Source organism: Strigops habroptila, chromosome 8 (assembly GCF_004027225.2).
Source record: "Strigops habroptila isolate Jane chromosome 8, bStrHab1.2.pri, whole genome shotgun sequence".
In the NCBI taxonomy this organism is placed as follows: Eukaryota; Metazoa; Chordata; class Aves; order Psittaciformes; family Psittacidae; genus Strigops; species Strigops habroptila.
Window position 1 is genome coordinate 9,711,427 of NC_044284.2, and position 16,582 is coordinate 9,728,008.

The following is a 16,582-nucleotide window of genomic DNA, read 5'->3' on the forward strand; positions in this document are numbered from 1 at the left end:
TCCTCAGCGGCGCACGGCAATGGCGACAGCAGCCGCCCCGCCACTGCCTGGCGCCGCCCCGCTGCCCGCCTCTGGCACCGCTAACCCCACCACCGTCGCCTCGGCACCGGGCACTACACCACGGCGAGGCAACCGCGGGGTCGGCCTCCGCCGCCGGGCGGGCAGGAGGACGCCCCTGTGAGGAGAAGTGGTCCTCGCGCCATTTTGTGTCCTGTCCCGGATGCGCGTCCGTGCGGTGCCGCCATCTTGAGAGCGGCGAGCTCCGCCGTCCCGCCCGAGCCGCCATCTTAAGAGGGCTCTACCCTAGTGTTCCTGTTAGTACCCCATTATTACTATGAAAGAACATTAAATAGTTACTAAAAGCGCCACAGCTAGCAGAAGGGTGATGTACTGCATCAGCCAAGATACACCTGCAATAGTCTTTGTTTTTTGTAGGCTTTTCCCCCAGATCTCCCCTTCAAGACAACTTCCAGTTCCAGCAGTGCATACAGAGCACTCATCATGAACCGTTACTGAGTTAGAAGCTGTTCAAGGAGGGCGGTGGTGAAATAAAGTGCGGTTTTGGGGTCTTTAGATAGAATTACTTTGAAAAACTACTTGGAACACAGCATAAACTACAAGGGCAGCCTTCACAGCACTAGCAAGTCCTGTGCAGCATCACATGAATGTAAAAATCCCTAACGCTTGCTTCATTGCTTTACTTTTAACTGCTTAACTTGTTAAGTAATGTGTTAGGTAACCACATTATTGTAATTCAATTTGAAACTGGGCAGGGTTCATAAAGCTTTTTGTCTCAGACTAGCTAAAAAGCTTTGTTTCTCTTTTGGGTAAATGAATGAAGATGCAGTTATTAAATTGTAACAGAATAAAACAGATGATTCACTAAATAACTACACTGGAGCTGAGCTAATAATAGTTCTTGCACAGCTCTGTCTTATCAAGTACATAATACACAAGGTTATGAATGTTCTTTACGAAATTAATTTAGCCAACTGTAAGCACAGAGCCTACTTTTTTCTCCTTATACATCATAAAGTCAAATTAGATGTTTAAAAACATGAAATTACTTGTAACTGTAAGCTTAAGTCCTAATTCTGTTAGCCGAGAGAAGAACACATAACCACTCTAAGGAGGTTATATGTGGTGCTTTATTCCGAGGCCCCGGGAACCAGGGGTACCCACCCAAATCTGGTTCCCGGGGCCTCGGAATAAAGCACCACATATAACCTCCTTAGAGTGGTTATGTGTTCTTCTCTCGGCTAACAGTTTTGGCGACCCAGATGGGACCTCGCGGGCATTGCTGAGGCGGCTCGCGCATCGATCCAGCTCCAGCCGGCACCAAGTGATTCTCGGGGAGCCATCGACCGCGACCGACCTCCGGTGCTCTCGACGGACCAACGGCATTGGTAAGAGACGGTGCTTTATTATTTGGTATTGGTACCATTTCCTGGTCTGGTAAAAGCCTGCCTGTTAGACACGGCGAAAGCTGTGCGTGGTTGGGCTACGGAGCTCCAAGGAAAGCCTAGGCGCCGTCCGTCAGACAGTGGCGAAAGCCCTGCAGGTTCGGCAACAGTGGTCTGGTCTGGTAAATTATTCGGTATAAAGCCCTGCAGGTTCGGCAACAGTGGTCTGGTCTGGTAAATTATTCGGTATAAAGCCCTGCAGGTTCGGCAACAGTGGTCTGGTCTGGTAAAAATTATTCGGTATATTTTTATATTTTGTAATTTAGTTTGTCTGTATTTGTCTGTATTTAAATAAGCTCAGAATGCCACCGATACCAAAGTCATCGCCGTTAGGGTGTATTTTGAGTCATTGGAAGGAGGGACGGTTTGGACAAGAGATGCAAAAAGGGAAATTGATTGATTACTGTAATGTGTGGTGGACGCAATATGCATTAGAGGATCAAGTCCGTTGGCCGGAGAATGGAACTTTAGACTATGATACGATTATGCAATTAATGTTATTTTGCAAACGGGAAGGAAAATGGGACGAGGTCCCATATGTGGAACTGTTCTTTATGTTAAGAGACAATGATGAATGGAGAAAGGCGTGTGGAATAATGGTTGTTAGTGCAAAATCGAGTGAACAATGTAAAGGCTGTGTGGGTGAGAAGAAATGTATGGGATGCATGGCTGTGAATAATGTTTTGCTTTCCGGACCTTGTGGAGAAGGTACGGCGCGGCAGGAAGAACGGGGCGACTTCCAGGGCGCAGCCTTTACCGGCGGAAGCCCCCCACCTTGCCGCCCAGTCCCACCGTGCTCCGCCAGGACACGCGGTGGCGGGTGCGCCCAGGGACACGCCGCCGGGATGGAAAAACCCCGAGCGGCTGCGGCGCGGTGATGTCCCGCGACCGGTTTGCATTTTCCCATTGAAAGCGCCGGGGATGCCCGGTGTCGCCGGTGAGGAAGAGGGGAGGTAAACACAGAGGCGGCCCCGGCGCGGGAGGCGCCGTCCGGCGGTGTGACAGTCGCCCGCCGGTGTTGCATCAGTCTGCGCCCCGCTATCGGGGGTGGGGGGGGTGTCGGGAGGGCGCGGCGGTGCCGGTAGCTCCGCCGTGTCCGCGGCGTTCGGAGCGGGCCGTGGCAGCGGCAGCGCTCACGTCCCGTGCCCCGTCCCACACACACAGCGCCCCCCCCCACCCCGCCGCGGGTCCCACCTTTGTCCGCGCGCGCCCCCCCGCCCCGCGCGCCTGGGCCACGTGACGTGTCCGCGGCGCGGCGCCGGCTGCGGCAACTGACGTCGCCTCCCACCTCCGCAGGCGCGGCGAGCCCCGCCGCCAAGGACAAAAGAGCGGCAGCGGCAGGATGAGCAGCGCCGAGGTGGGCAAGTTCAACATTTCAGAAAGATGATGATGACTCTGATTTGTTGATAGCCCCACCAGCCCCGTCAGTCCCACCTGCTTTAAGAAGCAGGAAAGTAAGGGATGACAGTGATGACGAGAATCTAGAAGTAGATAAAGGATGTGAATGTAGAAAAGAACGGGAATATCCCGTCACCCCAGTTTCACATCGGACCCGACAGCGAGATATACAAGGCAAAGGACAAGGTACCCCTGGTAATAGGCGTAGAGGTAGAGGAATAATGCGTGGGCGAGGAAGAGGATTTGGAACACTTAATAATCCAGGGTCAGGATCAGGCAGATTAGGCATTAATCAATGTGCCTATTGTAAACAGGAGGGGCATTGGAAAAATGAATGCCCTCAGAGACTGAGACAGAACCCGCAATCTGGATACTCCTTCGGGGAATCCGAGGTGGCAAAAGCCATGGTTCTGGGAGAATATGGGAGTCAGAGCTGACTAGAATCGGAAAAGGGTGAACCACTAGTGAAAATAAGGCTGGGGGGAGAGGAGGTACAATTTTTAGTCGATACTGGTGCAACTTATTCTGTGTTAAATGACCTGTATGGGAAAATAGGGGATAAGACTACCACAATAATAGGGGCCACAGGGAGAGAGGAGGTGCGGTCATTCATGCGACCCCTGGAATTACGGTTTGGGGGAAAGGAATTGATACATGAGTTTCTATACATGCCGGACTGTCCTGTTTCCCTGTTGGGACGAGATTTATTATCAAAATTAAACGCTAAAATTATTTTTGAAAATGGGGAGTTGATTATGCAGGTACCGGAATCACAATCCGGACAGATACTAGTGTTAAAGAACAGTCCAAATGCCCGGATACCTAGGGAAGTAGAGGAAGCAGTGATTCCCACAGTTTGGGAAACAGAAATTCCGGGAAAATCAAAGATGGCTCAGCCGGTAGTAGTGGAATTGAAAGAAGGGGTGAGACCAGTCCGGATAAAACAATATCCCATAAAATTGGAGGCACGATATGGGATAGTTAAAACGATTGAGAAATTTTTAAAGTTTGGAATTTTAGAAGAATGTGAATCAGAATATAACACACCAATTTTTCCAGTAAAGAAACCGAATGGTGAATACAGGTTAGTACAGGACCTAAGGGCAATAAATGAAATAACAAAGGATATCTATCCGGTAGTGGCTAATCCATATACATTGTTGACATCTGTAAAGGAGAAATATAAATGGTTCACAGTAATTGATTTAAAAGATGCTTTCTTCTGCATCCCCCTTGACAAAGGTAGTAGGAAACTCTTTGCCTTTGAATGGGAAAACCCGCACAATGGACGTAAGACTCAGTTAACCTGGACGAGACTCCCACAAGGATTCAAGAATAGCCCGACGCTTTTTGGAAATCAGCTGGCGAAAGAATTGGAACTCTGGGTAACTCAAGGGAAAATTCAGGTACCAAGAACACAATATCTCTTATTGCAATATGTAGATGATATATTCATTGCAACTGAACAAGAATCACTGTGCGTACGAGTAACAATAGAGATCCTGAATCAATTGGGACTAAATGGGTATAAGGTTTCGAGGGAGAAAGCCCAGATTGCCTGCACTACTGTAATGTATTTGGGCTGTGAAATCTCCCAGGGACAACGGAGGTTGGGAATTGATCGTATAAAGGCAATTTGTGCTATTCCAGAGCCTCGGAATTTACATGAACTGAGAACATTCCTTGGAATGGCGGGTTGGTGCAGGTTATGGATATCGGACTATGGACTGATAGCTAAACCTTTATATGAGGCACAGAAATCTCAGACCTTCGTTTGGGGAGGGTCCCAAAAGGAAGCTTTTAAAAAAGCTAAAAGAAGCGTTAATAAAAGCACCCGCCCTGGGATTACCGGATTTAACCAAGGACTTCCAGCTGTTTGTGCACAAGAGACAGAGATTGGCATTGGGAGTTCTGACGCAGAGACTGGGAAGCTGGAAGCGACCAGTGGGATACTTCTCCAAACAGCTGGATCCGGTAAGTGCTGGATGGCCATCGTGCCTACGAGCAGTAGCAGCAACAGTGACATTAATACAAGAAGTAAGAAAATTGACCTTAGGAAAACATATTGATGTATATGTGCCACACATGGTAATGACTGTCTTAGAACAAAAAGGGGGGTACTGGCTATCCCCAAGTCGGATGATGAAATACCAGGCAGTATTAACTGAACAAGATGATGTGACTCTAAAGACGACTAACTTGTTGAATCCAGCAGCTTTTCTAGGTACAAACACAGAGGACGGCATATTAGAACACGATTGTGTGGAGACGATTGAATATACATATGCGACGAGGGCCGATTTGAAGGATGCCCCACTTGAGCAACCTGACCAGGAACTTTTTACTGATGGAAGCAGTTTTGTGGAAGGTGGGGTCCGTTATGCTGGGTATGCAGTAACCACACAAAACGCCCTAATAGAAGCAAAAGCTTTGCCCCCAGGGACTTCAGCACAACGGGCAGAGATAATAGCTCTCACCAGAGCTTTAGAACTGAGCAAAGGAAAGCGGGTAAATATATGGACCGATTCGAAATATGCATTCGGTGTGGTCCATATACATGGAGCTCTATGGAAGGAACGAGGGCTCCTGTCCTCACAAGGGACAAATATAAAATACCAAAGGGAAGTTCTGAATTTAATAACTGCTGTGCAATTACCAGAACAGGTGGCTATCATGCACTGTAAAGCGCATCAAGGAGGAAGTTCTAAGATAGCCGAAGGAAATACATTTGCGGATCGGATGGCTAGACGAATTGCACGACAGGTACAGACAGTTATGGCTCTGATACCAACGAAGGTAAGCCCATTACAGAATTATATGAACCAAAAACCAAGATATTCAGAAGAAGATGTTAAATTGGCTGAGTTAGTAAAGGCTCGATTGAACCCGGAAGGATGGTACGTAACCACTACTGGACAAGTGGTGGTACCACCTGCCATCATGCGGACAATTTTACAAACCGAACATCAAAAATGTCATTGGGGGGCAGAGGCATTGGTAACATATTTAAAACGAGGAATGATCTCTATACAGATGTTAACAATGGCAAAATCCATAGGATCTAAATGTGAAATTTGTTTGAAAAATAACCCAGTAGTCAAGAGGAAAGTAGAAATGGGACACATCAGGGTAGGTATGGAGCCGGGTGACTATTGGCAAATTGATTTTGTGGAATTACCCAAGACACAGGGATACCGATACTTGTTAGTAGGGGTTGACACTTTTTCTGGATGGCCAGAAGCCTCTCCCTGTCGCACCAATCAGGCTAAGGAAACAGTGAAATGGTTGTTGAAAGAGATCATCCCTAGATTCGGAGTCCCATCTGGGTCGCCAAAACTGTTAGCCGAGAGAAGAACACATAACCACTCTAAGGAGGTTATATGTGGTGCTTTATTCCGAGGCCCCGGGAACCAGGGGTACCCACCCAAATCTGGTTCCCGGGGCCTCGGAATAAAGCACCACATATAACCTCCTTAGAGTGGTTATGTGTTCTTCTCTCGGCTAACAATTCTACAGGTATAGTTACTAGACTCCCGAAGGGCAGTGCTGAAATTCATCCTTTCAAATCTTTTTCTCTACATCTTAATCCTCTGCAGGGAAAGAAGAAACCAAACATGAAGCATGAGGAAAAAGGAAAAAGGGAGAAGAGAAAAATACAGGGATTAGACTTAGTTACTTGTCTCCTGATGCTTTTACCTTGGCCTTAATATATAATCAACCGTAAAGTGTCTCGCTGCCTTTGAATTGCCAACCACCTGCTTGCTTTCAGCCTCTCCAACAAAAATCCTTCAGCTCATCTTTGAGAGAAGGCTTTTTGCACTAAAACTGGGAGAGAAAATAATTGTCCACTACTTCTTTCATGGGGGCAGGAAAAAGAATCAATGTGAGCAGAACTGGCATGAATAAATACAAAAGTGTCTTCAAGCATTAGATAAATTACTGGAAACACAGTATTTACTGCTTAGAATAACAGCTAGACTGTTCCAAGGGAAGGATTTCAATTAATTCTCATCTGTATAGGTTTTAATCTTAGAAAAATCACACTATGTTAAAGATATCCACCTTTCTGTAATCTATGATTTCCGTGGCGGGCAGGACATCCTGATTATTTTTTTATATAATACCTATAATAATGCATTTTCCACTCCAGCACAAAGTTCCTTTTTCTTCTTAAACTTTGGCAGTGTTTCCATTAGCACATGCCTGCTCCATGTCATCATCTGTCATCTTGCTCTCCTTTTATATGAACAAGAGTTCAAGAACACATGTGATAAAACAGCTCATTCAGACTGGAGGTGGCTTCTTTCTCTGCCTGAAGTGCCTTCCTGCTACCACCGTCATTAAAATCTGCCCATTTGTTCAACAGCCTAATTCAGGAATAAACATTTCAGATTTCTAACAGATCTAATGATTTTTGGAAAACTCCTCCCACAGTGAAAAAGTGAAAACTCTGCCTCCAGTGAGAGTATGCTGTACTCTACATCCATAAAGGTTGAAACTTTACTTCCTACAGAAAGCTTACTGTGGGTTTGGTAGTTGGGCAGGTGAAAAAAGGCAAAGGAGAAAAAACCCTCTTCAGCAGATACAAGGGGAAACACATTGAGGCAGTTTCAGGTATTAGCAGCTGCAAAGGAAGAGATACTCGCACCAAGCATGCCAGATTGTGTACGGGCACAGAAAAGGCTAATATAAAACTATTCCATTGATCGACTTGCCATGAGGGCCAGTTCTCTACCAGGTGATGGGCCAGACATTAAGTGCCTGTCAGAGAGGCTCATAGTGGAGCCAGGCAGAACAGTCAGACGTGCACTCTACTGGTCACAGACTCTTGGAGGAAAAGAAAGTGCTGGGACAACTTCCTTCTGCACTCAGGTGTGCCTGTATGTGGGGCCATGCCACGTCTTCACCAGCTTTCCCAGTACACAAGCTGGTGCAGGCTGTGCATCCTAGCTATGAAATAAACTCACCACCACATGTCACCACGTGAGGCATAGTGTCCTCCTTAACCCCAGGTTACAACCATTGTATTTAATTACTTACAAATGAAGAAGGAGGTGGAGAAGAAGCAATACCTGAATGTAGTCCAGTACTGTGTTAAGTCAGCCAGAAAGCGGCACTGAAGACAAAAGCTATATGCTATAGTCTGTGTTTAAAAAGGATGTTCACCCAGCACTGTGTGTAACTTCAGCGCTCCTGGAAGGTGCTGTCCATTTTGTGAGGTCTCTATTCTCTGAATCCATTTCTGTTTCTGATGGCAAGCTCCACTCTAACACCCACAGCAGCTGCAGTTTCCCATGTAGAGTCTGAAGACTGCAAGTATGCTGGAGAGCAGGTTTCCAGGTCAAAATTCTCCTGACAAACAGGATGCTGTTCAGCAATGATAAATGCAAGGCACTACCTCAGGCAGGAGGAACTGAACACACGAATGCAGGAAAATCTGTAGGAAAGGACCTAGGGTTTGTATTGGTTCAGCAGCTGAACATGGGTCAGCAACAGCATCTGTCACAAAAAAGGCATCTTAAACAGGGCTGTTGTCAGCAAGAGACATGAAATTATCCTTCCCCTTTAGTCAGCAAGAGCAAGGCTCCTGGTGAAGACATGTCCAGCTTTAGCCAGCGCATTTCAAGAAAAATCCAGTGCGTCCAAGTAGCTTAGCAGGAATGGCCAATATATATATAAGGAGTGGCCCAGAGGAAAGATTTGGGCAGTTGGGATTGTTTACTCTAAAGAGGAGGAAGCTGATGGGAAACATGACAGCAGTATGTAAATACAGTGTGTCAGAAAATGAAGGCAATAACCTGATCTGCTTGTTCATGGGGGACAAGATTTGGTTAAAAAAGTGCTTAAAGTCCATCAGAAATGCGTACTAGACGCAAGGAAGGGCTGGTAAGGGTAGCGAAGCTCTGAACACTCGAGGAAGATGAGAAACCCCCACGCTGGAGGTGTGTAAGTCCAGTAGAAACATTTCCCCGTGAAGAATTTTGTAGTTTACACTTTGCTGGTATAGGGAATGGATTACATGGGTCCCTTCAAGCCTCATTTCTCAGAAATTCTATGCTGAGATGGCCATGTTGTGGTCGACACTGCTTTCTGACCCAAATCCAGTGGCTTAAACCACGACAGAACTGGAAATACTCATTTTCTGGGAAGATGCTGATCACCCGTGTCCTTTCCCAAGGCTAAATTAAATTCAAAGCTCCATTTTCAAATTAGGCTTTGTTTTGGATCTTGGAGTTTACATTTGAAAAGAGGGAACATTTCCCACATCTTGTCGTTTTCTTTGTGCTTACAAGCTGTAATTGTGAAGATGCAAATTGCTGTGAAGTACTGAGCAGACATAATTTCCATGCTAACTCTTCATCCTTTCTGTTACAAAGGTCTCTTGTTTTTTTTCGTTTCTTTGCTGTTCCTTCTTCCCTTCTCTGGCTCGACCTGTTCCTATTAGTGATGGCTTTTACCCACCTCCTTTCTGCTGGATTCTCTCTTATTCCACAGTCTCTACTTCACTGGTTGCTTTACTGCAACCTACGTGCTTGTTGCTGGACCCGGTCTCCTTCACTCGTTCTGATTCATTAATTCTTTTATGAGCCAAACATTTACTACTCTGTGTGCCATCTTTATCTCTGTTAGTTATGATATAATGTAATGCTTTATGATCAGAGATTAATTTGTGTAATCTAGACCAGACCCTGTAAAAAAATGCAATAAAATGTTAGTAATAACCATAATGTGTAGCAGATTACCATCCCTGCCACAGAATAGCTTCATTTAAATATAAACACAGAAGCACAGAATAGTTGAGGCTGGATGTGCCTCTGGAGATCCTCAAGTCCAACCCCCAAATCTCAGCACATGCTCATGGCCAGTATTCCTGATGATTCCTGCAACACAGGGGTTTTGGGAATACAGTTTTGATTACAGTTTTCTGAATGCTATAGAAGAATGTCAGTTATTTTTGATCTAAAAGGATACACTAAAGCCCTTCTGTTTGCAGGAACTGAGTCTTTTTGGACAAAACTTTTATCCATCTCTAGAAGCTGAAATAAAGCAGAATTGGGACAGAAATAAACCATGGTTTCAATATAGACTGGATTCATACACATGACATTATGAACCAGTGGATGGTTCTGCTGAGCTGAATTAATCTCTGCATGTCTAATGTACCTTTTGTTTAGCTGACTTGGGAGCAAGTACAAAGATGATCTGCAAATAAAATTAATAAAACAGGATAATGGTAGTGAACTGAGAATAGAAGTTCAGGGAAATTTCGTGATGCATCAGAAAAAAATAGAGCAAATTACAGTAGGTGAAAAGAAATCTCTTCAGTCAACCTGGGATTCAACTGTGAAAGAGCTTCTGAAAGACTTCACAAGTTTTGACACAAATGCAATCTTAAAATACTTCTTATTAAGAGACACATTCGAAACAACACCACATGCACCCTGTGGAATTAGAAAGGAGATCTTTTTCATATTCATGTGAATAATAAACTGATGTTTGCTTATATATATATATAGAAAGAACATCTTGTACCCCTACAGCTAACACCTTTTCTACACTAGGGAAATTTGGCATGTAGAAATGACTATTTGGATTCTGTATCACTTGCATAATGAGCCCCCTCCATAGGCGCTCGGGTGGCAGATGTGAGCAGTTATGAGACAGTTCCAGTTGTACTGGGCTCTTGCTTCAGCTGTGCACAGAAAATAGGGAAAGTCATCGACTCCTTCATTAAATACTTCATCCATCACAAAACAAGCACCACACAGATGCAGCTGACATATCTTATGGCACCAAACTGTCAATTATAACTGCAGATCAAGAGAAGCCTTCACCATCACCTAAACTTTCCTGACGCACAGTCCTCTACCTGCGTTTCTGATTTATGTTATCACCAAGGGATATAACAAATGAGGGTACAGATGGAGTCTCTTCAGCAAATGTACCAGAAGGAAAAGTGTATATCTCCCTCAGGCAGAGATTAGGAAAATAAATCAGTATTTGCACATTATGCATTTCCAATCAATCTATTGCCATGTGGAGTCATTGGTTAGGAGATCTCTGGGAATTGCCCTGGGTCACTTTGGTCACTTAGTCCTAACACCCACAGTTTAATCATACACAAATAACTGAGCCTTCTTTATAAAAATTAGGAGCTGGGGGGGTGGGGGGATCAATTCATTTTGGACAATACATCCCAACATCAGTAAAGGACAATACATCCCTAATTTAATTGTATTATGACAAGGAAAACAAAAAAATGTGAAAACTTCAAGATAAACTTTAGTTTAAAAAACAAATGGAAGGATAGTGACTACATGCTTGGTTTTAAGCTGTACAGAAAAAAGAGTGCTTGGCCCCAGCAGACTGAAGGCCTAAGCTCCATAATTTTTAACCAACATCAAAATAATCCCCTTGCTATTTTGGAGGGACAAACTCATCTTCAGTTGGGTGGTTTTTTTTTCCTTCTATTTTCCCTCCTTGAGCTATTTTCTGTGAGACCCTGCCTTCAGCAGGAAGGAAACACGTAGCCCACGACAACATTTTAGGAAGAGATTTAACAGCGCCCTGTGGTAGTTTCACAGTTGAGAGGACACGGAGGCTTTGCGTTAGATGCATCAGGTGCAGGCAGGAAACAGGATTTTAAAAAGCTACTGTGTTCTACAAGTTACATCCTGTAACTGGGAGCTTAAAGCATTTCTGACAGCTGGGTCTCCATTGAAATAAGTACACTAAGACTGCAGCTATTTTAAGAACTTAAAGGACGCTGGAAGGTTGCAGACAGGTATTACACCTGAGGGAAATTGGTAAACTTTTGGACAATTCAGACCCTTCATTCATGTATTCTACTTGTACTGCCTGTACCAGCTTAACTGGACAATAAAAGAGCTTGCAGAATAATGTGCCTGGTTTGGCAAGAGATTCATAAATCCAGGGTCGTAAGGGAAAGAAGCAGCTTGTGTTCAGTCCAGGTTTCATCTGGTTCAGGACATAAGGGAGTAGAACCATTAGATATCATGTTAAAGGCATTATGACAGAAAGCAAACATGAAACAAACAAGCACAAGACTTGTTAAATTCAGTTTTTCTAATACTCACATCTGGGAAGCTCCCACAGTTGGTGTTACCAACTCTACCATCTCAAGGTACAGCTAGTCTTACCAGAAAGACAAGTATTGTGCAGTGTCCCCCTACTTTTTTTGCACCAGCCCATCTCTACCACTCTATGTCTGAGCTGCTCACCTGAGAACTCTTTTCTGAGAAGCTTCAGAATTACACAGCCTTCCTTTGCATGTTTTCTGGTGATATTTACCATCATTCCTGTTACAGAGAATATCTCAGACTCTCTTTGGAGCCACAAGTGATAACTTTTACCCAGCTCTCAAGCTAGTAGGTAATGCGATTTTAGCATGGGAGTAGTAATGGATTTTTTTACTGTTGGAAACTTGGCAGAGAGCTTCTCTCCTCCCCCAGCAATACACCTTTCTAAAGGACAGGCCAGATCAAGTACCTGGATGCTATATTATGTCTTAGTAAATCTAGTGTTCTCAAACTCTGCTCATCTGCAAATCTGTGCCAAATTTAAGCAGTATTCCCAAATAGGAGAATATTTTTTGCAAGAAGCTATCCTTGCTTTATATCAAACTTTTATTTTGCAAACTCTGGGAAATATACTTTCTTTTCTACAGCTTAGGAAGTCAGTGGATAAACACAGAAAATCTGAGCCTGTCTCATTGTTGAGAAGTGAAAACGTTTTGTAGAAATCTTGTCACATTTCCATCTCTGAACATACAAGAAGACAGAACTAGTGCGGAGATCTCACTCTCCATATTGGACAGAAAGTTCACCTGCTCCAAGAAGGTTTTACTCTGTGGCTGTATGAATTCTTCTGCAATCTGGAAAAGTGAAACACTCCCCAGGTTCAGGAAAATGCCACAGCTATTGAATGATGAGGATTACACAGAGAGGGCTCTGTTGAATAAAACAAGAGGAATGTAAATTCACAGCCTGTCTTGCTTACTTCTAGGTGGAGCGCCAGGTGTTTTAGCAATGGTGCCTTGAAACTCCAACCTGTGTGGCAGAAAAAACTCTCTGTTTAAAAGGTTTCTACCTTTTCCACCCATTCTCGCAAGCCTATGCTTGGCCTCTTCTGCTCCAGTAAAATTACTGTATGTTTTCTATACTCGTACAACTGTAACTGTACCTGCTAACAACTGCTAGAATCTTTAAACTAGCTGTATCCACGAAGGGTCTGTGCACACACACACACATGTCCTCAGCTGTATCTTCCCTGCAGTCCTCGGTGCCTTTGGTGTTTCTTCTGGGCAGGGACTACAGTCACTGAGTGTAGCACCCAACTGAAGCTGAATCATGGCAGGCAGTTCTGAATTTTCCATAAAGAATGATCAGAAAGGTGAATATTTTATTATTTTTTAAGTAATCAACATGGAAACAATAGCAACAATTAAGTCACAAACAGGCATAGCCTAATTGTAACCACGGCATTAATACTTAACATGAATATGACAGATATTACAAGTATGTTAACATTATTCATTCTCAGTCAATGAACATAAATGTACAGTAAGGTCAGCATTAATCTATTAAGAATGCTACAAAACCAGCTGGCCAGTGTCCTTCAAAAGCAGAGTGCTTGCTGTAAGACAGGCTGGAATGACTGCTGTCCATCCCTTCAGGCAGCTATACTCCTAGACTGCCTGTGGGTCCTGCCTGTTCTCCCATTCCTGCATGTAGCTCTGATAGCTCCCTTTGTTTGTTAGGGGTACAAAAGCACTACCTGCTAGAAAGAAAAAGAGCCACAGTGCCAAGGGCCAGCCCTCACGCTCTGCATGAATCATGCATGAATGCAGCCTGGGAGCTAATGCTAGAGGCAAAGCTGGCTCCATTGGCAGTGTGTGCCATTCACTGGTATCAGCTATTCAGACTGTTTTCCCACCCTCCCCTAACTCCTTGCTCCATGGACAGGACATGCTTTTGGAGCTGTACCGCTTTCAAAATGGTTTCTTTTACATATCACTCTTTAATAGGGATTCTGTAACACAAAATAAAAATTTTGCTTTTATAGAAAGGAAGCTCTTTAAATACACCCCTCCTGTCTCTTGGGCCTTTGACCGTACCTTCCTCTTTTTCAGAACATTAACTAATGCATGTACTGAATCACCTGCCTCTTAACAGAAGTACCAGAGTGACACTACAAAAGGCTAACTTGCATTTGGTATTGTGGTCCCGGCTCCTCTTGGTCTGACCAACATAGGATAAACGTCTCAGAACATTTTTGTTATCATAGAGAGGGATACACCCTCAAAAACAAAACTCCCTGGTCTTTTTAGAACCAGACCAGAGGACATCAGCGTGAACAAAGCAGCGATCTCCATCCTTCTTCCCATCAGGATTCCTCCTAGGGTGCCATCTGCTGTGTCATTTTCACTGTGGAGACAAGAGAAGACATCAGCTTGTCTAGTGTCAATTCTCAACGTCTTGACGGAGAACAAAAAACCCCCACAATCCTACAGCTTGCTCAAGTGGGATCTCATTTTCTCCCAAGCCCATTTACTAAGACCTCCCCCCTGCTTCTTCTCACCCAGCTCGTGATGTGCTGGGGGAAAAAAACCCTAAGCCAACAGAAAAACAACCCTACCCCCCCCCCCCAACCAAACAAACAAAACCCACAAGAAAAAAAAGAAAAAAAGGAAAAAAAGAAAACCCAACCAAAAAAAACCCCACAAAGCAAAACAACCCCAAACCAAACAAACAAAAAAAAAACCCAAAACCCCACAAAACCAAAAAAAACCACCATGAAAACCCCAAAGCCAAAACAAAACAAAAAAAATAACACCACCACCACCCCCCCCCCCAAAAAAAAAGTAAAGTAAAACCCACCACCCAGAGAAGTAGGTGTGTGATTATTTCTGTGGGGGGTTCAGTAATGGTTTTGGACACTGCTGTTCTAAGCTGATAAGTGCTTCCCACAGATAACTACTTTTAATCATCTCTTTATTATTTATAGCAAAGCACATCTCTTTGCCAATACCGTAGGTTTGTGCTGTCAGGCCAAGTTTGGACATTCTCAGGCACAATGCAGTATGCACCAAAGGAGCAATAACAAAGTAGCTGACTGTTTGCAAACCTCTTCTGGCCATCAAGTTTAAACACTCCAGAAGAAGTTAACACTTCATACAAAACTCAGGTTTCACAACATGACATCTTCTGCAGCAATACTGCTGTAAGACACTCCCTGCTCTGCAAGCCCTATAGCTTGTGGGGCAGTGCTCTGAGCTTGGTTAGCAAATACAGAGCAAGGGCACAGTGATTAAGCCAGTCCTACTCTAGTAGCACTCTTCTGTGACACCAACTTCTACCCTGCCCCACTGCCACAGATAACACACCGGTGTAGTTGTCCTGCCGACTGGTCCCTCTTCTGTCCGATGCTTCCCAGAGTGTGGCAGCTCTGAACTGTCCCGATAGTCTCGGCCCTTGAAGTTCTGCATGTCCAGCACTGCCCGGCTCTTTGAGGGAAGGGGTGGCTTGTTCTGCTGTCCCTGAGTGCTTGGGTTGACTTCAGACCTCAATGGCTTCACTAGCTTTTTGAGTGGTGCTGAGTTTTCCAGTGGTGCAGTAATCTTTGGTTTGCCTTGAGTCTTTTCACCTGTATTCTTTTCTTCAGATTGGCCAGAGCAGGTATAGGACCGAAATCGCTGTGTGGGGACCAGGAAAGGTGGTGATGGCTGTTTGCCAGAGGTCTTGCTGCTCTCAGGCTCCTGTGACTTTGTGAGATGAGAGCTCTGATCAGGCAGTGGCGGCTGCTCTTTTCGCGAGGCCTTGGGGTAGTCCTGCTCTTTCTTTGGTGCCACCTTGCCCTTACATCCCATAGAGCCATACAGTGGGTTCTCAAACATCTCTGGCTTTTGCTGTCCCTCCTCCTGAAGTGAAGGCTCTGCTATGGTTTTCCCCAGTTCAGGTGGCCTGGAGTCATCAAAGCAGTGTAAAGAGAGACTTGTAAAAAGCAGGCAAGAGACACTGATTTAAACAGAAAGTGAATAGGAAATGAGCATAGCAAGACTGAACAGACTGTGCAAAGGGGTGGCAGGATAACAATAAAATTTGGGGGAGAGAACAGAATTGTGTATTGTTTTTACTTTGTTTAATCATTATTAACATGACAGCAGAGACCAGATATGCCTGGTACTGTATAAACTCCCTGCTGGACTACAGTCTTTGTCAAAGTGATAACTGGCTTCTCTTTAAACAGAGATAAGCTACTGAGCCAAACTGTGCCAAGTGCTCTGAAGGCTCTGTGACACACACAAATCTGAATTTAAATACTAAGAAGAATCTTCAGCTTTGGCAGAAAGGATTGAAATGTCTGGACAGTTAACTGAGTCAGAGCTCACATTGTACTGTAGCATTTTACAACTAGGTCAATCTCCTCTCACTACCAGTGCCACATGGTATTCCTGGGGAAAGGATAAGACTCCTTAATGCACCCAAATGCACTATATGTAAGTAATAGCTATAATTCTGTAGGGTGAGGCAATCATTGTGCATTCACAGCTGAGGCCTTTGAATTGAGGCTCAGACTGGAACGACATGTCCGAATGGGTTTTGTATGACTTGACCTGCTTTGGCAAGGCTTTCATCTGGAGAACCACCACGATACTTAAAAGATCAGCCATAATATCATTGAACAGAGTAGAACAAGTG

The 16,582-nt window shown here is 44.5% G+C and overlaps 1 protein-coding gene across 3 annotated transcripts in view; it reads right to left on the reverse strand.

The window, feature by feature from the left end:
* Nucleotides 1-13,263: 13,263 nt before the first annotated feature.
* Nucleotides 13,264-16,582, reverse strand: part of INPP5D (inositol polyphosphate-5-phosphatase D) — a 56,053-nt gene continuing 52,734 nt past the window's right edge. For all 3 annotated transcript variants that reach the window (XM_030495957.1, XM_030495956.1, XM_030495958.1), the window contains exons 28-29: nucleotides 15,268-15,844; nucleotides 13,264-14,308 (exon numbers count right to left, since the gene is read on the reverse strand). In XM_030495957.1, coding sequence (XP_030351817.1) covers nucleotides 14,306-14,308; nucleotides 15,268-15,844 — 580 coding nt within the window. In that variant the 3' untranslated portion in view covers nucleotides 13,264-14,305. The remainder of the gene's footprint in view (nucleotides 14,309-15,267; nucleotides 15,845-16,582) is intronic.